Below are 26340 nucleotides of genomic sequence, written 5' to 3'. Positions count from 1 at the left end.
TGTATCGCCGGAAGATCATCGTGTCAGCTCTTTTTAGAGTCTCACGCTGACATCTGGACGTTGATGCTGTTTTGAGCCGCACCATCTGAACAGACGCTCGGGTTGGCGAATCATTTCCTCTAGCGAACGTGGAATGATACCGGCAGGCACGGAACAGTCAAAACTCAGTCCTCCAAAGCGCCAGTCGGTCAACGACACTCGGAAGTTCTACGAGAAGCCGAATAGCTCCTGTAAAGGCTACGTGCTGCAAGCCGATATGTGCTGGAGCTTGGACGATAACCTCCTTGCGGACATGTGTGAGGTGATCAAAAAAAGGAAGCAGCACTTCGATGAGCATTTGAACGGAGATGCAGTAGAGCGCGAGGACAGTTTTCCAACCGATCTTGGTGCACGAGCAGAAGACAACAGGATTCCAGCCCCGATCTCCGAAGCCAAACGGATTGAACTGGTCATCAATGCATCGAAGACGAAGTACATGAAAGGAAAAGGTTGACGAGAAGACAGTGCTAACCTCCCACCTCTAGTTCAAATTAGTGATGATGAAATCGAGGTGTTCGACAAGTTCGTGTACCTGGGCTCACCGGTAACTACTGAAAACGATACCAGCAGATAAATTCATCTGCGTATTAAGGCAGGAAATCGTGCATACTTTGATCTCCGGAGGGCGCTCCGATCGAGTAGAATTCACCGCTGCACCAAGTGCTATTGCTCGATTTCTCGAAAGCATCCGATGCCATCCCGCACAGCAAATTATTGAACCAGCTGAGTACACAGTTCCACTTCTCATCTGCTGCCGTCAGTCTGATGAATTCATACCTGCGTGGGCGTAGGCAGACAGTTTTCTGTGGCGATCGTTGCTGTCGAAGTTCCATCCGGTGTCCCTCAAGGTTCAATGCTCGGCCCACTTCTGTTTTGCTGCCATATCAACGACCTTCCAACCGTTCTGAAGTACTGTTGCATTCAAATCTACGCTGACGATGTACAACTCTACGTTAGCCAACTTGGACCCTGTGCGCGCGATTCAGTCAGGATGGTGAATGCCGATCTCGAACTAGGGATGGGAAACCTATCGATAATTATCGATAATATCGATAGTTGCCGGCTATCGATAGAATCGTTAAGCTTCCAGCGTTATCGAGAGTTATTGATAATTCTCTCGCGGCGGCATGCATACTCCACAATGATGCCAGAACTGAAAACAATAAATTGACCTTGCCAGTGTTGAAAGACACTTTGATGCTTGTTCGCTCTCACACGAAATCCTCTTTAAAATTGTTAGAAATTTGAAAGATAATCATTTTCGCTCACTTTAACTCGTACGGACAACGGCAAAATTTCGCATAAGTGTGAACGATGTGTGCGAATAAACTATTAAATATTGTTCCTGTCCACAACGGAAGCAACATTTTGTTGTTTTTCTGCATCTGCTTCTAGCTGTCAAACTATCGATAATTATCGATGGTTATCGATAGAATTGGGAAATTATCGATAACTATCGATAGCGATTTTAGTCGATATTTCCCATCCCTATCTCGAACGAGTAGCAGACTGGTCGCGACGAAATGAACTACACGTGAATCCAGCTAAAAGTAAAGCACTGTTCATCACAAGCCGACGTCACAAAGCGGGTGGGTTAGTTCTGCCAACGCCTGGAGTTGAAATGAACGGTCAGAGCATCGAATGGTCAGAAATTGCCAGAAACCTCGGATTTATCTACCAAAGTGATTTGCAATGGGACGGTCAGATTGAGCAACAGTGTGGAAAAATTCATGCTGGACTCCGAACGCTATACTGCTGCACCCCCACCGCGCCAATTGCCACTAAACTAAGTCTGTTCAAGTCGTTGATCCTTCCGCATTTTTTATTCGGTGATGTCCTCCATGTTTGTCCTAACGCAAGCTCTTTAAGCCGGTTACGTGTCGCACTGAACTGCTGTGTGAGATATTTTTTTGCATTAGATTTATGATCACGCGAGCCACCTGCAAAAGAACCTCATCGGATGTAATATGGAAAGCTTCCACGCGCATCGATCGTGTTTTCGTAAGGAACTTACTGAGGACACAGTATCCTGCAATGCTTTACCAGGAATTCATTCATCCCTGTGGACGTCGCTTGCAGAACTTAGTGATCCCAACCAACAATACTGCATGTTATGCTAGTTCACTGTTTATTCGAGGTGTGGTAAACTGGAACTTGTTACCTCCCGCTGTCAAACGTTCTTCGTCGGAAGCAATTTTCAAGAGTGGCTGCATCGATTTTTGGAAGCGAATGAATTAAATTATTTTATAATTTGAGCAGGCTTAGTAGAGTAGTTTTGGAAATTATATGTAGGTATATCATTACTTGTATGAAATCGGAGGTAGAAAATTTACAATGGTTTAGACCTTACGCTACTGGACAATAAACAAACTAAAAAACAACTTGATCGTCTACAGGACACTGAACAGACCAGTAGTCCTCTATGGACATGAAACATGGACTATGCTTGTGAGGACCAACACACCTGTGCGAAAGGTGTTGTGTACCATCTTCGGTGGAACGCAGACGGAGAACGGAGCGTGGAGAAGGCGAATGAACCACGAACTGCAGGAGCTGCTTGGGAAGCCATCTATTGTTCACACCGCGTAAGATTGGCAGATTACGGTGATCTGGGTACGTCGTAAGGATGTCGGACGACAGCCGGTAAAGATGGTCCTTGAAACCAATCCGTTTATGACAAGACGAAGAGGTACACAGCGGGCAAGGTGGATCGATCTGGAAGACGACCTACGGATCCTACGCAGACTGCAGAGTTGGCTAATGGAGAACGACTCTTACGTACAGTAAAGGCCACACCATGGCTTGTGACTGTTTGGTAAGGTGAGGTATAGGAATTGTTATTAGAAGAGCGGGGATAGACAGGAGTGGTACGATCTTCAGGAAGTCCGGCCAGTAACTCGGCTACGCCGACGAAATTGATATTATATCATGCAACTTTGAGACGTTGACGACAACGTACAGCTTACTTAGGGCTGAGGCCAATTGGGTCGGACTAGTTATAAACTCGTCGAAGACAAAATACATGAAAAGTAGAGATACGAGGGAAAACTTTGCTAAGGCCCAAACACAATGGATACGTTTGCGTTGCGTTGACGTTCTTTTGACTTGACTGCCTATAGCTTCAAAGTTTGTGTTTTGTCAGTGTGTCTTTTAAAGATTACCTGGAAGTTAACTTACATCAGTCTTTCTCAAGACTACCTATTTCTTTCTTTCTCAATACTTGCAATTTGATATTATTTTTGAACTTTTTTCGTATCACCTGAAATGGCAGGACGAAAAAAGAAACCACGCATCGCTACGGGGAGGAAAAGAGAGGCATCTCTTTTTGAAACTAGCTTATGCAGTGAAAATTTATATGATATTCTGCCTGAGCAAGAAGCCGGCGAAATCGAAATGTTCGAAAGTAAAACTATTCAAAGTGAAATTTCTGTAAAAAAGGAGAAAGTTCCACATATTGTGGTAACTATTGCTTCTGAATTTAATATTTTTAAAAGAGAACTTTCTACGTTTCTCTCCGACGTCAAAGTTTCTTATCAAATTGGCCGAAGAGGCGAATGCCGTTTACTGGCCCAAACATTGAAAGATTGGAATCGTCTTATTCAGTATTTAACTGAAAAGATGTATAAATTTTTTACATATGATACGAAGAGCGCCAAGCCGTTCATGGTCGTATTGAAAGGTCTCACCAACGATCAAACCGTTGATGAGATCAAAATTACGTTGACAGAATTACTTGGTATAGCCCCTACCCAAGTAATTCTGATGAAACAAAAATCACGAGGCGAAAACAGTCAGCGAACTGGAATTTCCCTTGTAAATTATTTAATTCATTTTAACCGTAGTGAGGTTAATAACTTGAAATTTTTTGAAAAAGCACATGCTTTATATAACGTGCGTGTAAAATGGGAATTATATCGAAAGTTTGGCGGAGGTGTAAAGCATATCACCCAATGCCGTGTTTGTCAACGTTATGGCCATGGTTCAAAGTTTTGTAACATGGACCAAAAATGCCTCATTTGTGGAGACTCTTCTCACAAAAAGGACACATGTCCTGTGAAAGAGAGTAAAAATTTTCACTGTGCGAATTGTAACGGCAACCATATGTCGAATTTTTATCAATGCCCAGCCCGTTTAGCAATTGTTAAGGCAAGGCAAGGTAAACAAAATTCAAAACAAACTTCAAAACAAAATTCTCCAAGCGTAGAAGTGACGCATAGTTTACCTACTCCTTTGCATACCCGTTTAACTTATGCACAGGTTACAGGTAGTTCGAACATTCTACCGCCTAGTGTTGGTAGTTCGAAAATTACCGTTAATATGGGTAAGCAAACACGCTAGAAAATAATTGTACACCTATTACTCCAGCTAATATTGCTGCCGAAAATATTTTTTCTAATGTCAACTGCCTGGGGCCTATTACGGCAGGTAAACTTTTGCAACAGGCAATGTTCGATCTTATGAACGCCATGTTGCAGGCAAAATCAATGTTTGAAGCCATTCAAATAGGCACAAATTTTACTATTAAAATTGTTTCTAATTTAAAATTTAGCAATGATTTTAAATAAAACAATTAAAATATTAAATTGGAATGAGCTTTTTAATTTTTTAACAGTAAATAATGTGCACATTGCAATTATTACTGAAACATTTTTGAAACCTAACATTAAATTAAAATATGATCCCAATTACGTGGTTCATAGATACGATAGGATTCAGGGCTCCGGCGGTGGAGTTGCAATTGTTATTCATCGCCAATTCAAACATCGTGCTCTTCCCCATCTTGAGACGAAAGTTATTGAAACTTTGGGAATTGAAGTTCAAACTGAACTTGGGATTTTATTTATTGACGCAGCATATTTACCATTTCAATGCACACGCGAGCACAAAAATTATTTTAAAGGTGATTTACAAAAACTCAAGGTGATTTACAAAAACAGAAATCGTTCGAAATTTTTTATAATCGGCGATTTTAACGCTTATCATCGTTCATGGAATAATTCTCAAAGTAATTCCAATGGCAAAATTTTATTCAATTATTGTTCTTCAGGATACTATTCTATTTTATCTCCGAACAGTCCTACATGCTTTTCTTCTGTAAGAAACCCTTCAACAATTGATTTGGTGCTAACAGATCAAAGTCATGTATGTAGTGATTTGATCACACATGCTGATTTTGATTCTGACCATCTTCCAATAACTTTTTCTTTATCACATGAATCAGTTCTAAACCCTATGAGCTCTGTTTTTAATTATAACAAGGCTAATTGGGAAAGATACAAAATTCATATTGAGAGAAATTTCAATAATGAGCTTGATTTGCAAAACGAAGTGAATATTGATTCCGCTTTGGAAGCATTAAAATGTGCAATTGTTGATGCCAGGAATTATTCTGTCCCAAAGGCTCAAGTGAAATTTGATTCACCAATAATTGACGAAAATCTTCAACTTCTAATTCGTTTGAAAAATGTCCGCAGACGTCAATATCAACGTTCTCGTGACCCTGTTTTCAAAACTATTTATAAAGATTTACAGAAAGAGATTAAACATAGATTTACTCTTCTGAGAAATCAAAATTTTGAGACTAAAGTTGAAAAATTGAAACCATATTCAAAACCTTTTTGGAAGCTGTCGAAGATTCTTAAGAAACCTTCAAAGCCTATTTCAGTTTTTAAAGATGGTGAACGTTTTCTTGTATCCAATGAACAAAAGGCTCAAAGACTTGCTCAGCAGTTTGAGAGTGTTCATAACTCAAATTTGAATTTTGTGAGTCCAATTGAAAATGAAGTCACACGTCAATTTGATTCAATTTCTTCCCAGAATTTTTTACCTGCAGAAATAATTGAAACTAACTTGAATGAGATTAAATCAATTATTAAAAATTTCAAAAATATGAAAGCACCTGGTGACGATGGAATCTTTAATATACTAATCAAACATCTCCCTGAGAGCACAATGGAATTTTTAGTGAAAATTTTCAATTGCTGCTTCAAAATTGCATATTTTCCCAAATTATGGAAAAATGCAAAAATTACTCCAATTTTAAAACCGGATAAGAACCCAGCTGAAGTTTCAAGTTATCGACCAACCAGTTTGCTTTCTTCAATGAGTAAACTGTTTGAGAGAATTATTCTTAACAGAATGATGTCTTTGGATTTCGCCATGGGCATTCCACAACTCATCAATTGCTCAGAGTTACTAATATGATACGAGCAAATCTGATGGTTATTCCACTGGAGCTGCTCTTTTAGACATAGAAAAAGAATTCGACAGTGTTTGGCATAAAGGTTTGATTGCGAAATTGCAAATTTTTAATTTTCCAATTTTCCTAATCAAAGTTTTAAAAAATTATCTTACTGATCGAACTCTGCAGGTTGTCTATCAGAATTCAAAATCTGATAGATTTCCTGTCAGAGCAGGTGTACCTCAAGGTTCAGTCTTGGGTCCAGTCCTGTACAACATATTCACTTCAGATCTTCCTGATTTGCCTCCAGGATGCACAAAGTCATTGTTCTGCGATGACACAAGCATTTCCGTAAAAGGAAAAAGTCTTCGTGTCATATGCAGTCGATTGCAGAAAAGTTTAGATATTTTTTCTTCCTACTTGCAAAAGTGGAAAATCTCTCCCAATGCTTCTAAAACTCAAATGATAATTTTTCCGCATAAGCCTAGGGCTTCTTTCCTTAAGCCAAACAATAATCACGTTGTCAAGATGAATGGGGTTATTTTAAGTTGGTCCGACAAGGTTAAGTACTTGGGACTAATTTATGATAAAAAACTTATTTTCAAAGAGCACATTGAGAGTATACAAGCCAAGTGCACCAAATATACGAGATGTTTATATCATCTCATTAACAGCAATTCTAAACTTTGTTTAAAGAACAAACTTTTGATTTACAAACAAATTTTTAGACCAGCAATGCTTTATGCTGTACCGATCTGGTCAAGTTGCTGTTCAACAAGGAAAAAAACGCTCCAAAGGATTCAGAATAAAATTCTGAAAATGATTTTGAAGCGTCCTCCTTGGTTTGGTACACTCGAATTACATAGACTTACTGGTGTTGAACCATTAGAAGCTATGTCAAATAAAATTATTAATAATTTTCGACAAAAATCGTTGCAATCCTCAATTGCTACGATAAGCTCTCTTTATAGCCAATAAGTTAGCAATTAAGTTAGTTGTAAGTTTACTTCCCCTTTTCTGACAAGTAGGTTTAAATCCCTACGAATGATAAGTCCTAATTGCGAAAGCAAACAAATCCTAACAATTAAAATTACAAATTTCTAACAGTGTTGAGAAGTCACCATTTGTGATTGGACACACATACTCATTATTTACTAATATTTATCATAAATACTTAAGCTACTAACAAATCCCCCCTTAAAAAAAAAAAAAAAAAAAAAAAAAAAAACAGTAAAAGAGATGCGTTCCACAATTTACCATCTTTGAAAATTTTACTGGATTGAATTTCTTCAATTCTATGTGATGCGAAATTTCCACAGCTTGCGTTTTTTAACTGTGAAAACGAATGAATTTCCTACTTATTTTAGCACTCTTAACAGGAGCAGTAAAAAATGAACAGTAATAATTCTGATATCATGAAAATACCGTACATTTCATCTAGCATTTTTGTTCTATATTAGAGACTGCCTTTTCATAGATTAATTTCTAAGCTAAATTTTATTAAATACAGTATCACAAAGCACAAAAACATAACGATTTAAAAATAAAAATTCAAACATTCTTATTTATGTTTCATACTACAGCAGCCGCGTAGACTCTCTAGTCTACATCATGTATTTCAAATGAGACAAGTTGTTCGTCGAAGCTTCTGTAACACGGCTCTATAGGTAATTCGATTCTGTTTGTGTTGTCAAAATGGTAAGATTTTTGCTACCATAAATGGCAACATGAAACCAACAATTGATGCTTTCCGTTAGAAAAGATTGGCCTCGCTTTTCCTTCACGCCTCAACGCTCTCGTGCATATTGCTCCCTTTCCCCGCTCGTAAAATATAATGCATCCTTTAATGCAGCGGTCCTTTTTTCAGCATACCTTCCAGCATGGGAAACCAGAGACCGAATTGTGCTTGTGCCTGCACCTATTCCATAACGGACAAAAATTTAACGTCCCTCTGTGTGTCTACGTACTGCTGTTTCTCATCTGGAAGCATTTCACTTTCCCAAGCGTGTTTGTTGCAACATGAAAATTTCTAAAAATTGAATGCAAAGATTTCCTTGCTACTAATTGATGGAACCAAATTAAATTCAATTATATGCAACAGCAAGAGCAACAATATTAATTGCAGCGCTAACAAACTCTACGTAGAATGTATTGAAAAAAAGAGTAAGTAGTACATAGAGGAGTTAATAAATCATCAATCATCAACGTGAAACGATTGCGTCGTTAACGGTTTCCTGAAAGAGGAAAGGATCCAGCAATCGCCGCTTTTGTACATTTGAATGTTGTACAATACACATACACCAAAAAACGATACAAAGGGAAAAGAAAGTATGTCATATTGGTGACAATATGCTCGGATCAGGCTTATAGTAAACACCCTGATATTTGAAATTTGATAATATAGCTTAGCTCCAGACAGCTTTTTTGGGACCAAGCTACTAGAAAAACGGTGTAGCAAATTGATAAATGAATTTTTAAATACACTTCCTATTATATTATATATAAAATATCCTCAAATGACAACTGTCGTTTCGTCTTTATCTGTAAACTGTAAACAACCATGTTTTTAATTATGTTTCGTTGAAAGAAGTGTTAGACATGGGACATTCACACAAGCTCATGTTTATTTTGATTCTCTTCTACCTGGACAGCACGCGCGAATGGCGTCAACATCAGCTGTTCTGTATGTTAATTCATATATTTGAAACTATTTAATTAAAGCTAGAGAGACAGAATCACAGAAAATAATCCATGATTGTATTTATCCGATACAGCCACGATAGAACAATGATGCAGAAGTTTTAGGCCTGCTAATAACTCAAAAATACTGTATTACTATCAAAATAACTGCAAGTAAAATAGAAATTAACTCACAATTATGTCCCATTTTCATAATTGTTCAAATTGGCTATGTTAGTGTATCTTCTTCTGAGGTTATAACAATCAAATGAGGTTATAACTAACAAATTTTGAATTTATGATAATAAGGAGGCATTTATAAATAAAAAAGCGCATATCCACGACGGCGCAACTTGTCGAATAAACAACTGTGAACTGTCAGATGAGGAAAGCTGTGCGCTTTCATTTACGATACGGGATTCACGGCGATAATAGCACCACCACCACTCCCGGTGGCATATCAGTGCAAAGGAAAAACAAACGCGCCACGCACAAAAAAGCTCCCACTCCGTCATCTTCGGATGCGTGTGTGAGTGCACGACGGCTGCCAACGTATCACTGTATGAGTGAATATTCAACCGAACGACCGAACCAACCCAGTACAAGCCAGGCCAACCGGACTTTGCTGCCTTGTTCGAGCTTCTCTTCTGTCCATAGTAGCCAGAGTTAGCAGTTCTGTTCGAAGTGTTCCTCTATAGGAAAAAAGTGATCATAAATTAGTGAGTTTTGAACAGTGAAATTCTCCAGGAAATTACTCCGGTGAGTGGATTTTCGCATTCTAGGCCCTGCGGCCACATCTTTCAAAGGGTTTATTCCGTGTTGGTTCCGGAAATCTGGTACTTATTTCCAGCCGAAAATGGTTAAATCCAAGCGGTTGACTGGCGTGGGTTCGCGAACAAATTTCTTCTATGGCGGCCATATAAAAATGGTCGCAGCCGAGTCGGCCTCGGAAGACTGCTTTTTTCGGCGGAAATACTACCGGGCAGAACCGGGAACGTGGTCAGGGCGTTTTTTGCAAGCCCCAGCTAGCAGCTGGGACGCCATTTATGCTCCACTTGTATTTTTGGTTGAAGAAAAAAATTGCCGAAAAGCAAAATGGCTTGAGCCATGACGAACAAATGGCTTCCACTCTAGTACTAGTCGTCGAACAATTGCAAGGGGCAAAATTTAAAAAATAAATTTCTTCAACCAACTGGCTCGAATCGAGGAACCGTGTTCCACGATCGTCCTAGTTTTGCGTCCCGCATCGATTGGTACCATTGTTCCAGGGTATCCGGAGGGAAGTTTCCGAGTTTGACCCATTTCGCGCCAAAACAATTTTCCTTCGCAAAAAGATGAACTTGGCCATAGGAGCTGAAATTTTTGTTCGAAGATGATGACGGCCGTCGTCGCCTTGTTGGAGCGACCGAGTTTCATTCACAACGAGTTTACTCATACACAGGGGCGCGCCTGAGCACTAACACCAGTGGCCCCGCTAGAGTGGTTGCTGCGCAGGTGTTGGTTGGCACTGATAGCGCGAAGCCCACGTGAACCCGGAGAACTTTCAGAATGAATAGTTTGAATGAATGAAGGTTTGAAAGCTACTCGCAACCGGTTGAAGTATGCGGGAACGAAAAAATATGTGCCCAACTAATACTATTTGCTGAGAAGTCATGCTACATTGTTTAATTTTTAGTTCATCTCTGAAGTTTTTTTTTTTAATTTTTTTTTTATAAATAATTGAGTCGAATATTGGTGGTGTCACAATTATAATACTTATATTTTACTGTTTTGCTGTAAAGTAATCATGTGATATAAATTGAAATGTATTCTATGTTCAGAATCTTACTGGTTATTGCAGTTTAATTGGACTGGGTATAACATTATCCTCTTCCTATTGCGACATGCTATTTCTTTGAGAATAGTTTATTCGTTTTGAGTTAAGTTAGGCAAATAGATATTCGAATATTGGAACGAAAAAAAGAAAGAAATTATCTGAGTCTATATGTCACAATGAAAAAAAAAAACCAAAAAACAATGCAAACCAAATAATGTTTATTCAGACCAATAGAATATTGGGTTTTTCTAGTAACATGTGAAATAACGTATGTGCTTGAACATGTAAATTTTGAATGCACAATCCCACCCTTGACAGAGTATTGAAAATTTTTATAGTTTAACACTATTCATTTGAGTGACAGCGAAAAGGGTCATGTCAAGTTTCGAAAACCGACCATGTACATTTTGTTTATTGGCTCAAAAAACTATCTGTGCAAAATTTCAGCTCGATCGGACATGATTTAGGGGTGCCCCAAAGCGCTCAAAGTTGTAATTTTTCTACTCTCGAAAAACTACCAAGGGGGGAGCAAATAAAATTGGGAAAATTAAACCGGAGGCTGCCCAGAGAACGGCGAAAAGTTCCAGATTTTCAGTCAAAATTTTTTTTCGAGATAACAGTAGATCTGGCCGTTTCATGCATTTTTAAGTCATTTGGCATCGGAAACAAGTTTCGATTTTCCCAACTTCATGTACTTTCGAGGGTGGAAAAATCACAACTTTGAGCGCTTTGAGGCACCCCTAAATCATGACCGATTGGGCTAAAACTTTGCACATATCATTTTTTTTGGACCAATGAACAAAATGTGCATTGTCGAGTTTTAGAAATTCGATGATGAAATTTTTCCATACAATCATTGCCACCCTACTATTCATATTTTGCTTTTAGTTAGTTATCACTTTGAAATGAATTTATTTTGCTTCGAATGCCATTTGAATAAATTCGAATTTGTGATCATTGAGTGATATTTGGTTTAAGACTTCAGGAATAAAAAAGTTTGCTTCAACTGTCACATTCAATAAATTTTATAATTTTCCCCTTTTATAATGAAACAATTTTCGAATGCTGATATTCTTCAGACATTGTTTTTTCTGAACTCAGCAAACAACTTTTCACAAAACACTTTCACAAAAGAATTCTTTTCTATTGTCCACTCTAGAAACTGAAAATTTTATTGATGCTTGCTTTTTGTTCACTTGAAGTAGAAAAAAAAACAAACAATTGCTGTAAAAAGTATCACCAAACTCAACTTTTTGTTTGTTGAATTACAGTTTCAACAAACGTCACAATTTTGACAAAAGCTGACTGTTCCTTCATACCAATAAATAAAATACTGAGCACTTAAATTGCATAAAAATCTACTGTATCAATTATACAGCATCAAAAAAAAACAAAAATCAGTCAATGCTTGCAGGATCAACCAAATTCCTGAAAGAGTAAACATTTTTGCGCGCTTTACATCCTTTACACGCAGCTTTCGTCATAACAACCGTTTTGAACCGATTTCGGGTTGAACGTAGCAAGAAGCATGAACATCACCCCGATACTGTTCATTATCGCACCCGTTCGAACAACGGAAATCGTGGTTGTAATATGCCAGCCAGGGTTGCCAATGTTCCAGTTTAAACTGGATTCCTCCAGTTTTTTACAAGTGATCCAGTCAAACAGTTTATTCCCAAAATTTTCCAGTTTTTTCAGATATTTGCCAGTTTTATTCAGTTTTTTATTCACTCAAGCTCCGATTGGCTTTCGGAAATATTTTTGAAACGTAAATTTTGTAGATTGATAATTTATTTTGACAATTCTTAACAGTATTTTCAGTGTTCTAGCTTCTCGCACGAAACACAGTCAAATTAAAGACTTCATGACATGGTTGAGATGAAATCAAACAAATAGATTTCACCAGACCATGAAAAAAATCATCTATTTGCTGTTAGGAGAATTTGATACCAAGAGATAACGAAGTCAGAAATCATTGAAATTTCAACATCACTGATGTAACGAAAGAAAATGTTGCGTCAATACTTTTGTTAAAGATAAAAGTAAATGAAAAAGCTCTGTTTTCTTAATTTTGAGATTCAGTCCATAATTTCAACAAAATGTAAGCCCGAAAAAAGACAGTTCTGAACAGAACAGAACAGAAAAGCTTTCTCAATCATTTTTTTGCTTCTTTCTAAATATATCTGGAATCCAGTTTTTTCTTTAGCCTTTTTCCAGTTAAATCCAAAATTTTATTGGCAACTCTGATGCCAGCAGCCAGTAGCATGTATCGAAGCAGGCGGCAGATGCGAACGATTTTCTCTATACTGTGCCTCAACAAATACACCACCCAAGCAGCCGAGCTGAAGTGCTCTTGTACGGGCCACAAAATCGGGCAGTGTCTGATCCGTTCGATGGCGTCACAACTTTTTGAAAACCAGAGCGCCGTGTCCGTGTATGGCGGTTATTAGGACTGGCTGGCCGCCTCAATATGGAAGAAAAATTGATTTTTTTCATCAATAATGTTTTTAAACTAACGTTAAAGTTGTTTATATAATACTAGCTGATGAGCACGATCGATATTGTGAAATTTTGCGGTCTAAAAGTACCGTACAAATGAGAAATCGCCGGTTTATCAGCAAATTTTAAAGCTGGCTTTTCATGCAATCGAAATGGAATGCAGTGTTAAGACTTTGCTGAAACATAATTAACACTGGCTATAATCGTTTGGGTTAGCTAAATTTTTCGTTTGGTGAATCTAGAATCCAAAATTTGGTAAAATAATATTCGCGCTTCGAACATAATGGCCCTTAGCTGAAGCAAACACGAGTTCAACGTCGAACCGCTCAAATGGCTACCGACGCCATCAACCGTGCGGGACACTGGCGAAAAATTCACTCCATAGTCGAAGCAACCGAGGCAAAATTCATCTATCCGCACGATCCGCACGCGGTTCCACCGGTCGCTGTGTGCGAGCTGAAGTGAGCTTTTACCCATACCGCTACCGGCGAAGGATGTGTGAGGGCGAATCGGAAGCAAACTTCACCTAGCCTCTAGGCCTCTAATTGACGAGGTGAAAGACTCGGCAACTCATAGAGCAACCGACCATTTAGTCGCAACATTATTCGTCGATCCAGTCGGTTGTGTTTTCAGTATTGCTCCTTGCGGGTTCCCGGCCGAGAGAAGAAAAAAAAAGCAAGTTCTGAAGATAAAGTGGTGTTGGTGATTAAGAAGCTTTCAACACTACAGCAAAGAAAAAGGTGCGTTTTCGAGCTGTATTGGTTATGTTTACGTTTTTATTACCGGCTATTTTTTAGTGAACAAAAAATTTACTATAAAAATTTAATATGCACAAAGAAAATCTGGCGCAAAAATAAGCCGTCGAAATGAGAAAATTAAAGTGCCTTTCCCGCCGTGGAATATCGATTTTCCATTAAGCGGAAGCATAAGCATGAAATGAGCGTCCTCTTTCTGTGCGTCTCCTAGGGAACCGGAGAGGAGTAAAAAAGTAGTTGATTCCCAATGGCAGTATAATATAGAGGTGACCCCCCCAGTTTGCCTGTCCACACGAAGCTTACTGTGTGTCGAAAGGACGCGCGCGCTTGCTTCATACAAATTTCGGTCGTCCATTTTGTATGGAAAGCATAAAAGCATAGAAGTAAACGACCGGAGAAGAGATATGGAGCCAAGCTTGCCATACCACACTCGCTACTGTAAGCGCGTTGGTTGGTTTCAACCACAGCAGCAGCGCATACTGTTTGACGGATGGCGAATAGAACAACTTGCGCCTTCAAGCGAAAGCAAAAGAAGACTTGATATTCGATCGCTTGTCATGTAACGGATAAAAATTATCCGCCGCGTGGCTTGCTGCTACCGGAAAGCGACTTATTCAATTGGAGCTTAAATTGATAGCGTGGCTTACGTGATGGGAGCCGAAAATCTACCCAAAAATGTTTCTGATTGCTACCTTTTCATTCTGAACGATGAAAGGGCAAATTCTTATCGTGTTCAGTTTCCCGTAGAGGAATGTTAAATCCTAGGTAAAAAATAGTCAAATTGTTTATTTGTGATTGAGGAGATAAAGTGTATCTCCGAAACTTTGATCCTTATTAAAACGTCTATGGATGAGTTGCAGGGTAGAGATGGTCGGGTTTGGCTTTTTTCAAACCCGTACACGATTTTTTTTCGCTTGAAACCCGACCCGAACCCGAAACTTTTTTATTAAACCCGAATCCGACGACCATCTCTATTGCAGGGAATTGCAACCATGAGAAGCCGATGTTCTTTAGAAACTGTTAAAACCTGTCATCAACTTGTGCAAATACTTCATGATTTAGTCGCGCGTTACGGAGTTCAAGATACGACAATAACAATGAATCGAAAATGTTAAAATTTCTCCCAATAGAAGAGTTTACGAAACAGAACACAACCTATTAGAAATAATTTGCAAACAAAAATTTATTTTCGCATATCGATTCAAAAGAATAATACTGAATTCCTGGGATTAGTTTTACATACTATTAGTGCTGTTCCTTGCTCATATTCTTCCTACATTTACAACATTACTACTATTCACCTGAATCAGAAAATGCTGCCCTTATAAATCCAATTTGTTTGAATACCTTAAAAGGTTGGAATTTTTGGATTCTAGAACATACATAAAAAGTAACGGCTAAAATATTCCCATGTTCACTTATTCCATATTTTATTATTTTATTTACAGATTTTCGTACTTGCTTTTTTCTAAGACAGTAAAAAGCACTACAACACAATGGCCGAGAAACCAAAGCGTCCTCTGTCCGCCTATATGCTGTGGTTAAACTCTGCCCGCGAACAGATCAAGAAGGAGAACCCCGGAATCAAGGTGACCGAAATCGCCAAAAAAGGTGGTGAGCTATGGAGAGGCATGAAGGACAAGACCGTAAGTATCCTCTTTTCAATGTTTATCTCAACTTAATTGTTTTGTTGAACGTTTCGACCGAAAAGTTATTCGCTGTGTTGGAATTTGCAACAAATTATGCGACGTCCATAAATTATGTAACTCAAAAAAAAACTAATTGTTTGACCCCCCCCCCCTCTCCACGAAACGGAACGTAACGCCAACATCTATTCCACAATAAAAATTACGTAACGCTGTAGAAAAATTTGCTTGACAAAAATGCTCGTTTTGAAGAGTCTCTCCAGAATTTTGTGTTACGTAACGCTGTTCTTACCTCCCCTATCAACAAATCGTAACGCCAAAGGATATACCCCCTCCCCCTATTAGTGTTACGTAACTTATGGATGCCGCCTTATTTAAAAATCAATGTCGCAAGTCTTATGCCCCAACCGCTTTTTTATTCCTTCCGATCACAAACCAAACTAGGAATGGGAGAACAAGGCTGCCAAAATGAAGGACGAATACAACAAAGCCGTTCAGGAATTCGAGCGAAATGGTGGCAGCAAGGATGCTGGCAAGAAGAAGAGCAAGGGTGCCAAGAAGGCCCCCAAGAAGAGCAAAAAGAAGGACTCCGACGATGACGATGATGAGTCTGGAGAAGAGAGCGACTGAACTAATCAATCTTTAAAGTAAACAAAAACTGACAACAAAAAAGCCGTAAAAATTACAAAAAAAATTATTTTTAATTTATTGTATAAATGTTCGGGGCCTTACTTCTCAACAGCAGAATCAGGACTAGCAACAGACGCCAAATCATCATTATCAGAAAGCGAAATCATAGTCTAGACAGCATCATTAAGATACAAACTACACAGCAAAGCACGATGCAAATGAAAAACAAAGTGAACGATTTAAATTGTTTGTATCCGCAAACCACCTTCGGGAAAGGTGGTTAGTCTCTCCGAAAACCGATTCGGATTGACGAAACTAGATTGCGAGAACGTTTTTTCGTCTCACTTTTCCAAAACCGACAAAATTAATAGCAATTGGCAGTGAACTCCGGACGTTTGTTATTTTCTTTCTACAAAACATTTTACATGATAACAGAAAACACACGTACATCCCCTTTATTTTTTTAAGGAAGGCCATGTAATATTAACGCAGGAGAACTAAGAAAAATTTTAAAACACAAAAAAAAACAACCATAAAAACGAAAACATACTTTTAAGTTAATTAAATGTGTATGAAACAAAAAAATTAAAAAAATGTAATCTTAGGAGAAGGAAAACCGTAAGACATAAGTGTACTCACAGCAAATTACACAAAGCAAAGCGTAACTATACTTAGAAAAAAATGGAAATTTTCCTGTAGCAACCAGTAATTTTCTACAGTAGAAAACCTTACAACAAAAATAAACGCTAAACAGAGTTTGTTTTAAAACATGAATATTTCTTCTCGTTTTTGTTTTCTCTCTCGATCGTGTCGGTTGATTATAGAAGAGTATGATAAGATATAAAAGAAAAGTATTGAAGAATAATCACAATGAACGCGTAAATAGCTACCCAGACATAACACACACGCCCACACGTGGATGGTTTTCTCTCTCGATTTGTGGTATTTTGTAGTAGCAAGTGGTTTTTTATTTTTCGTTTGTTTGAAAAATCTTACTATTAGTCTTGATTTCGTGTGCCTATACGCCTGTGAAGGCAGTAGGACACACGTCTGGATGTGACAACCCACACACACACACACAGTTGGAGTTAGTTTAAATAAAAAACTAAGATTGTAAAAATTAGCACGTTGTCTTGTTATTTGTATTTACGTATGTAGCATTATTATGCTGTTTATTCCGTTGTTTGGACAATTGGAAAGGAATGGATCCAGTCTATTTCGTAGTTTGTCTATCTTGCCTTCTCTTAGTCGTTAGAATTCGACACTCTTCGATTATTTTGTGTTGTACTGTACTGCCTGTGATCGCATAATTGTAACATTCGACATTTTATGGATTTCGTGCTTTTTATTGGGAAATGCTTAGAATAGTATGTACTTTTTACATCTGGAAAAATATGCTTATGTTTGTGTGAAAAAAGTCGTAAAAAATACCAAGTTATTTTGTCACATAGCGTAAATAACCGCATAATTGTCACACTACTTAACTTTTTCAACTTTTTTGTCAAAAAAGTTTCCATCCAAATCCACATCTGCATCCTTTGGAGCTCGGAAGTTATTCTGGTCCGGTAACCAACCACCGGTGATCCGTTTCTGATGTTCAGCTCATGCTTGTTGAATACATGAAAAACTTCTTTTTCCATGTGATATATTCCAAAAGTAGCTTGAAAGTGACGGCATAAATGTATCATTGCAAAAATTTCAACCAATTTGACTTTAAAAGTTATATTCAATGTATACATAGTGTAAATTAGTGCTTTCTTCATGATACTAAGTTTAGTTAAAGTGTCTATTTGCGAGAATATATTAGTAACAATGCATTTAAGGTCAAAATATAAAAGTGCGAATTGGTCGAACAACCAATTTTGCAAATGTTACAAATATGCGATTATGGGCAGTGTAGTAACCCTTAGTTACTGTAACATTGGGCTAATGGCAACCTTATAAAACTGCTTCTGGAAATAACTGATCTGTGGGGGTGCGAATTGGTAATTCCCGTATTGGTGACAAAGGGCCTGTAATAACAGAAGACGAGTCTACTCGACCATGCAATTCAAATGAGACATATTGCTCGTCGAAGCTTCTATAATACGACCTCAAAGCCATCTGATGATTGTGAGAATTTGGCCGTTGACTCCGTCAACGTTGGCTTGAATCTGTTCTACAGTCTCTGAACCTAAATCAATGTCCAATGAGGTGCCCCGCCTTTGGTCGTTTTGGGGTTCGAACTTCGATGTATAGAATGCAAAGACCTGCAGGTGATTTGGGTCGATAAGTAAATAAAAACGTCCAGCTTTTTTTTTTGTCCGAAAGTTTCAGAAATTTATATTCCGTATTCCTGTCGATCGTAGTTTTGTGTAGTTTATTGATTGAGTCTATTATTAGACTTTTCACTGTTTTTTGGAGTAACTTTTCACGAATCGTCATTTTCGAGTCAAGTGAAATGGCGTATTACGAAGGCCGACTGAAGTTTGCCTCGATAGATCGTGACAGCTGAGTCCAAAACTTTCAACTAGTCGAGCTACTCGACGCGACTACTGCAGTACCAAAATTGGTCACCGAGTAAAGTGGCTTTAGATTCTATCATTTTTAGCGGTTTCAGCTGCTCGCTCATCTGCTCTTTTCATTCGAATATCGTCGGTTAGAAGCGCCCATCCATGACAACTTGGACCAGTACTGATTCGCTTCTCTTCTAGGAAGGTTAAATAAGCTTTACAGCCTTCATTGAAAACACAAGCAGCCACTGAAGATGCAAATTCGACGATAATTACTGAACCACTCTCAACTTTCGGCGCAATCTTCCAAATAAGCTGGTTCAAACTCTCATTATTATTTTGTGTGAATCCGCCAATACATCGCTCTAGGAGAGCATCTTTGCTTAAATCTTCATAAATTGGCTTGATTCCTTGTAAAAAATCAGTTGGTAGAGCAGAATATGAGTGTTTGATATTATTCAGCTTGTTTGAAGCTGCAGCTTTCTGCCATTCACACCATGAGTCTTCTCCGCTAGGGCAGTTTTCGTGTTGTGGTTTTGCATCGGTTGAGGCATAATGATAGTAAGTAGCCCAAATGGCTTTTTTCATTTCTTCTACAGAATTAGAATTGAAACGAATTGCACGACCATAGTACTGGGTGAGCTTATCAAGCATTTTTGCAGTCAGTTTCCCTTTACCTGAGAGAGTTTTGGTTTCACTATCAGTCACAGTTTTTTTGACTAAATCACGCAAACGAGTTCCCATCCTTTTTTGGACGTGTCCAACACATTCTTTTTTATTGATTAAAAAATTTTCACCATAAGGTTCAGCATTGATAACACCACTATATGTTTTCGAGTCACCCTCTCTTCAATATAGTTGCGAATCTTCACGTCATTCTCTTGCGATCTTTTGAGCATTGTTACAATTGCGTCGACTTCCATGTTACCGGCTGCTCCTTTGTGATTTGCAGAACATTGATCTTCATTTATATGGTTCTCTTGCCATTCTTCGAACTCTGCAGAATCAAGCTTATTTTTCCAAGTAACGCACATGTGACAGTATGAACTTTTTACGAGAATATCGACGACTTTTCCGGTGTAATATCCAATCAAGGAAGCCACGCCATACAAAGAAGCAAATCCACGCTTTTTCCAAGTTCCATCGCCTGATACGGTTAATTCTGATGAACATTAAATATTTTTTTCTCTACACATAGCTGCTTTTTTTTCATCAATCGCAGATACAAAAAATCTTTTTGCGGCATTCGTCACACTGGAGGACATTTTCTTCAAGTAATTGTTGTATACCGATTTTGATACGAAATTACTGGATAAATCCATCAGTCCGCAGAATTTGTCACAACTAGCTAATCCCAAACCTAAAACTCGCATCACGAAAGCAAATCGGTAGTTCACTTCATATATATGATTATCTACTCGTTCACTAGACGGAACGTAACGAGGTTCTTTGCATTTTTCACATTTTATTTTTATCTTCAAACCAAGACCTATTTTGCCACAACACTGAAATGATACTGTACTATCACAAACTGCACACTTCACTAACGTAGAAATTGTTGGAAAAACTAACAGAAAATCAATGATTCTGAAATGCTTATTTGTATCTTCAGCAACTTTTTGGCTAAAACTTAGTCTGATTTTTTTCGTTGACGTACTCCTTGCCTCAATATCGTCATCGTTTCTTCGTTTATGTGGAGGAACTATTTTTTTAGCTTGATACAACTTTTTACCAGTCTCCTTTCTACACTCTCTGGAAACTTTTCTCGACATTTTGCGAACAACAAAAATATCACAACGAAATAGAGTAAGAAAATACAACACGACTGTTACAATCCGCGTCTGCTTCGAAAATGAAGCAATACCAGGTACCGTTACAACGACCCTGTCTAAAACCTTTCTGTAACTTGCTTTCCCGCATACTCAATAACCATAAAACGTGCCTAACAACTAGTTCGGGATATAGTTTCGACTGTATGGGGTATCGTTAAACCATATGGATTATCATCCGTTTATGGTTATTGATTATGCAGGTAGGGACAATAACAAAAGAGATTGAGAAACAGCTGCCTCCCCGCTGAGCGGTTACAGCGAGACACGTCACTTCCAAAGCTATATCTTTGTGAGTTTCGCTCCGATTGACTCCATATTAACAGACAACATTCTTGAGTTACTATACTTTCATAATATGCAATAAAAAAAAATCACTTTTTTGAACCCTCAAAACCCTACCCCCCCTTAAAATGTGAAAGCATGACTCCTTTCTTCAGTCAGCGCCTTTGCCAAGGGATTGGCATGGTAGCCTTTAAGCGTAACGCACATCTATTTCTGTACCGTTCATCACAAAACTTCCTTTTATGCCGTCACAATTCGCTTTTATTTGTTTTGGGGCACAATTATTGTACAAAATAACACTTAGAATATCACATTACATACAAACATTTTGAAAAATTGCTCAAAATTATCCGATATGCTGTCAATAACTGCAATCAACATTTGGTCGGTTTGCCCGAATCAACATAAGATAAGGGTAAACTGACCATTTTTCGGGTGCCAGTGCCAGTGATGTTGGTAACGCGTCAAATGTATGGTAGCTGACAGCGGTGCCATCCCCGTGGCCTTTGCTTGAACATTTTAAATTTGACAGCTGTGCAATTTTGTAGCGCATATACACTTTTTTTTGTTAGTTTTTTTTTTTCTTTTTTCTACCCGCACGCGGTTCTCTACGTAGGATCGTACGATGAACGAAAACGAGCTTTTTCACAAACACACACCCCGCTACCGGTGCGAACGTTGTGTGAAAGGTAATCGGTACAAAGTTTACCCTTGTTGGATACAAAAAGTTTACCAACCCGAGAAAATGAACTCGCCAGCTCATAGCAGAGCAACCGAACATTCAGTCATAGCATTATTCGTTGATCCAGTCGGTCGTGTTTTTAGTATCGCTCCTTGCGGGTTTTTGACCAAAAGAAGAAAAATAGCATCAGAGCACTGAAATCAGGGTGGTGTTGGTGATAGAGAAGCTTTATACTGTACAACAAAGTAAAAGGTAAGTTTTTGGCGGTGTTGGTTGTGTTTACGTTTTCATAACCGACAAATTTATATTGAACAATGAGTTTGCTGTTGAAGCCGAATAGTTAAAAAAAATCTGCGGTCGGTACGAAAAACTACTTTTCCCGTTATGAAGTCTCAGAACAATAAAAAATGCGCGCCATTTTATACGTGAAGCAAAAAAAGTTCAAAATTTTATCGTTTTGATTACAGATTTGCACACTTGATTTTTTTTTCGGAGTAAGGAAACAACAATGGCCGAGAAACCGAAGCGTCCCCTATCTGCCTACATGCTGTGGCTGAGCTCTGCCCGCGAACAGATCAAGAAGGAGAACCCCGGAATTAAAGTGACCGAAATTGCCAAAAAGGGCGGAGAACTGTGGAGAGGCATGAAGGACAAGAGCGTAAGTACCATTTTTATTTGTTAACTAACTCAAGTTTAACGTTCAAAAAATTTTCTATTCAAACACAATCTAGGAATGGGAGAACAAGGCTGCCAAGAAGAAGGATGAGTACAATAAAGCCGTTCAGGAATTCGAACGAAATGGTGGCAGCAAGGATGCCGGCAAGAAGAAAGGCAAGGGCGCCAAGAAAAGCAGACAAGCGGGCTCCGACGATGATGAGTCCGATTAAACTAAGCAAATTGTAAAATTAACGAATAACTTGAAAACCCGCAAACATTACAAAAAGAAAAAAAAACGAAGAAGATAATTTTTAGTAGTATAAATGTTTGGGGCTTCAACAGCATCATCAGGACAGGGGTGATAACAGTGGTTTTCACTGTTTTTCAAAGCCAGCTAAATTGATTACAAAATTAGAACAGAACTTCAGATGATTGTTAGTTTTCCTTCTTCAACGCATATTTTCATTAAACAGAACGCACGCGTACATCCCCTTTATTTTAAGGTAAACTATGTAATATTAACGCAGAAGAAATAAAGATCTTAAACAAAAACACAAAATTTTATTTTTCGTTAAATCTATTTGAAAAGAAAATATAAGAAACTAAACTGTAAGAAATAAACCTTAAACATACTGTAGTTACAAGTAGATAAACTTACATCGAAACAAACGCTGAATAAAGTTTTTTATGTGAATATGTTTTTGTTTTGGTGTTTGATGATCCTTATTAGTTGTAAGCTTCAAAATTTCAACAATGTTCGAGGTCTATGAACAAAGATAGCTGGATTTGATGAAAAATAAATAAGGTGGTCGTCCTTTTCCAAAATACGCTCACTTGAAATTCGTTGTGCTCAACATGAAGAGTAGAACATATATACATCATGGAGCTCAATGGAATCTTCGAGCAAATTTATTGAGCGTTTGTAACTTCAAGCTTTGTTCTAATTTCCATTGAATTCAAGTTCGTATGAAAATAATTTATGTTCTCATTCATTTGGCTCAGACGTAAAAGCTTTTACCAATTTAGTTGCAATAGCTCAAACCTATCTTTCCGTTAGACAAAGAATAATACGCGTAGCTGGATCTACTTTGGGGGCCCCGCAAAAGTTTACTCCTCATATCTCATGACTTCTGATTGAAAATCAGAAAAAAAAATCATGAAACTTGGAAATAACTAAAATGTTAATCCTATGATTGTATGACACATTCCTTTATTCAACTGAACAGGGGGTCCTTGCAAGGTACTTGGCCCCCGGGCATACATAATTCGTAATTCGCCCCTGGAAAAGAATGATCAACCTTGTAACAACGGTATCCACAAAAATTGTCCCTTGGATGTTCAGGCTAAGTATTCATAGTAACAAGGTACCCAACGGATCGGTACACGCGGTGGTTACCTTATAGCCTTTGAAAATCCATGCTCAAACCGGCCGTGAGTGTTTCAACCCGGATTGGTTCTAACCCCATCGTAGAGGCGAGTCTTTGCTTTTTAGACAGACAGAGCCACTTAGAGCTATTGACCCCTAAACCTAATCTGAAAGTATACCGACCGCACGCTTTTGAAACGGTTAAAATTTTCTCACTAGATAATCTAATAGAATCAATGTTTTATTTTAGTAGTCGAAGTAAAAGTTTTATTTAGAAAATGTACAGGCTTTTTTGCAGTATAGGAATGAAAAGTTGTAGTAACCATGTCATAATATTAAACGAAAGATTACATTTCTAAATCGAGATCAAATAAAAATTTGAGTAGGTTTCTTTACCTATAGAACAGGCTCTAGCATTAAAACATTAATCATGAACTCCCTCTTTCAGGTGCCGCCACTGCGTTACGAATTTTGACAGCTCCACTACTTGAAAGCGCGTTATTTCTCGTTACATTTATTCTTCGCGTTTATCTACCCATCCGCGTAAAATCGAGCTTTTACACACGCACACATCGACAATGTATACCCCGTTTGAGGCAAACTATACCTATTCTATCTAGGTGGTGAACTCGCTAGCTCAAATAAAAGCGAAGATTCGGTATCAGTCGTAGCGTTAGTCGTTGATCCAGTCGGTTGTATTTTCAGCAGTGCTCTTGCGGTTAAGAGAAGAAAAAAATAGTACAAGTTCCAAAGCCAAAGCGGTGTTAGAGTGTGTGAGAAGTTTTCAACACTACCCAGTGCAGAGAAAAGGTGCGTTTTTGAATTGTGTTGTGTTTACGTTATTTTACCGGCTAATTTCTATTGAATAGTACACTTACTATTGAAAATAAATGTGTGCACAAAAAACCTAGCAAGAAAATTTGCTTTAGAAGCGAGAAAATTTAAGCAATTTTTTGCCGTGAATTATTGATTTATTTAATCTGATAGGGATTACTCTTTTTCATATAAAAAGTAACAGAAACGGAATAAGAAATTTACAATGTAACTATTCTCGATTTTCGACACACTAATACTAACAGATTTAGCCTAAATTGCAGAAGTGTCAATGATAAAATTTAACAGTTAATATTCAATTCAATTTATCTAAAATGAACAAATAATTTAAGTGAAATAACTAAAAAAAGAGCATTTAGTAATCAGGCTTTTTCCTTGCTTGTTGCCTTCCATACAAAGCCTACTGTGTGTCGAAAGGGACGCGCGCGCTTGCCTCATACAAATTTCGGTCGTCCATTTTGTATGGGAAGCATAGCAGCATCATAGAAGCGAACTGATGAAAAGGACTGAAAGTTCACTTCGATCAGAATTTTGAATGCTCTTTTCAATTTATCGGATTAATTTAATCAATTCAACTTGAATATAACTCAATTTTGCAGTATCGCTTATATGTTCTATTAATTTTCTACTACTCTGCTAGCTTTTACCCCAAGCCAAGAGAAAAGCATATTTCTGAGCGCGAATTTCAGTCTCGTGTAAATAAAAATGCTTCATAGCGCGCCAATTTTGTGCTCGAAGCAAACATTCTGCAACTATGAAACATTAATATTTTTTTCTTTTTATAGGTTTTAAAACTTAACGCTTGCTAAAAGTAATCACAAACCACAATGGCCGAGAAACCAAAGCGTCCTCTATCTGCCTATATGCTGTGGTTGGGATCTGCCCGCGAACAAATCAAGAAGGAGAACCCCGGAATCAAGGTGACCGAAATCGCCAAGAAGGGCGGTGAACTATGGAGAGCCATGAAGGACAAGAGCGTAAGTATCCTTTTAGTGTTGATTTTTTCTAAACCTTTAATCGAAACCAAAAAACAAACAATCAAATTATTTTTCCATCTCGAATCAAACTAGGAATGGGAGAACAAGGCTGCCAAAATGAAGGACGAATACACCAAGGCCGTCCAGGAGTTCGAGCGAAACGGCGGCAGCAAGGATTCTGGCAGGAAAACCAAGGGTGCCAAGAAAGCCCCCAAGAAAAGCAAAAAGCCTGCCTCGGACGATGATGATGAGTCCGGAGAGGAGAGTGACTAAAGTAATCAATTTGTACAGTTAAAATACGTTAAATGCATAAAAATTTGCAAAAATTACAAAAAAATAATTTATTGCATTAATGTTCGGGGCCTTCTCATGAGCAGAATCAGGACTAGCAACAATCGCCAAATCATTATCTTAGCTTAGACCGTATCAGAAACAAAAAACAGACGGGGTGAGAGAACCGTTTTGCGAGTACTCCGTTTTTCATTTGTTTTTTTTTTTTTTCTAAACCAGTAAAATTGACATAGAAAAAGTACATGCATTTGTTTAAAGGAAGGCCATGTGATACAAGTGCATAACAAAGTATTTCAATCACAAATAGACCATCAAAGCAAACATATTTTTAAGTAAATAAAAAAATGTAATTTTAGGAAGAGCATAACTGTTGAAGATAAGTGTGTTGACGTAAAATACTCGAAACGTAAATAAATATTAAAAACAAAAAAACAGTTCATTTCCTTTTGTCCTAGAAATCCGAACTCATCAATCATATTTTTTATTGAGAGAATGAGCGTCTATTTTTACCGTGTACTTAACATTGATTAACGGTTTTAGTTTATTTTTGGCTATTTTGAATCCAGCCTTTAGCTTTTCCAATATACTAACACTATTATTTTTATTCATCCTTAATTAATATTCAATCAAAAATCTTGTTCAGCTTATGAAAAAAAAGCATAAACTTTCAGCTGGTTCTCAT

At 37.9% G+C, this 26340-nt stretch overlaps 3 protein-coding genes across 4 annotated transcripts; all 3 read left to right on the top strand.

Annotated features, from left to right (window-relative positions):
* Positions 1–9501: 9501 nt before the first annotated feature.
* LOC129720836 (mobility group protein 1A-like) lies at positions 9502–17368 on the top strand. Of its 2 annotated transcripts, none has more exons than XM_055672648.1 (3): positions 9502–9658; positions 15418–15615; positions 16060–17368. In XM_055672648.1, the coding sequence occupies exons 2-3, from the start codon at positions 15466–15468 to the stop codon at positions 16243–16245; spliced, it is 336 nt and encodes a 111-aa protein (XP_055528623.1). In that variant the 5' UTR covers positions 9502–9658; positions 15418–15465; the 3' UTR covers positions 16246–17368. The 2 variants fall into 2 exon arrangements, with proteins under 2 accessions (XP_055528623.1, XP_055528624.1); XM_055672649.1 differs by lacking the exon at positions 9502–9658 and adding an exon at positions 13792–13954.
* Positions 17369–21623: 4255 nt separating this feature from the next.
* Positions 21624–22749, top strand: LOC129720835 (mobility group protein 1A-like). Its single transcript, XM_055672647.1, has 3 exons — positions 21624–21785; positions 22001–22191; positions 22265–22749. Exons 2-3 carry the CDS (start codon positions 22042–22044, stop codon positions 22418–22420), a joined length of 306 nt encoding a protein of 101 aa, XP_055528622.1. The 5' UTR covers positions 21624–21785; positions 22001–22041; the 3' UTR covers positions 22421–22749.
* A 1418-nt stretch (positions 22750–24167) lies between these two features.
* On the top strand, positions 24168–26092 carry LOC129720834 (mobility group protein 1A-like). Its single transcript, XM_055672645.1, has 3 exons — positions 24168–24366; positions 25176–25367; positions 25461–26092. Exons 2-3 carry the CDS (start codon positions 25218–25220, stop codon positions 25638–25640), a joined length of 330 nt encoding a protein of 109 aa, XP_055528620.1. The 5' UTR covers positions 24168–24366; positions 25176–25217; the 3' UTR covers positions 25641–26092.
* Positions 26093–26340: the final 248 nt, after the last annotated feature.

Source organism: Wyeomyia smithii, chromosome 2 (genome assembly GCF_029784165.1).
Source record: "Wyeomyia smithii strain HCP4-BCI-WySm-NY-G18 chromosome 2, ASM2978416v1, whole genome shotgun sequence".
Lineage (NCBI taxonomy): Eukaryota > Metazoa > Arthropoda > Insecta > Diptera > Culicidae > Wyeomyia > Wyeomyia smithii.
The sequence above is the reverse complement of the archived record's forward strand: the minus strand, read 5'-3'. Positions and strand labels throughout refer to the sequence as shown.

Coding starts and splice junctions, on each gene's coding strand:
- LOC129720836 (XM_055672648.1), top strand. CDS start 15,466: ATGGCCGAGAAACCAAAGCGTCCTCTGTCCGCCTATATGCTGTGGTTA. Junction 15,616..16,059: donor GAGGCATGAAGGACAAGACC/GTAAGTATCCTC, acceptor AAACCAAACTAG/GAATGGGAGAACAAGGCTGC.
- LOC129720835 (XM_055672647.1), top strand. CDS start 22,042: ATGGCCGAGAAACCGAAGCGTCCCCTATCTGCCTACATGCTGTGGCTG. Junction 22,192..22,264: donor GAGGCATGAAGGACAAGAGC/GTAAGTACCATT, acceptor AACACAATCTAG/GAATGGGAGAACAAGGCTGC.
- LOC129720834 (XM_055672645.1), top strand. CDS start 25,218: ATGGCCGAGAAACCAAAGCGTCCTCTATCTGCCTATATGCTGTGGTTG. Junction 25,368..25,460: donor GAGCCATGAAGGACAAGAGC/GTAAGTATCCTT, acceptor GAATCAAACTAG/GAATGGGAGAACAAGGCTGC.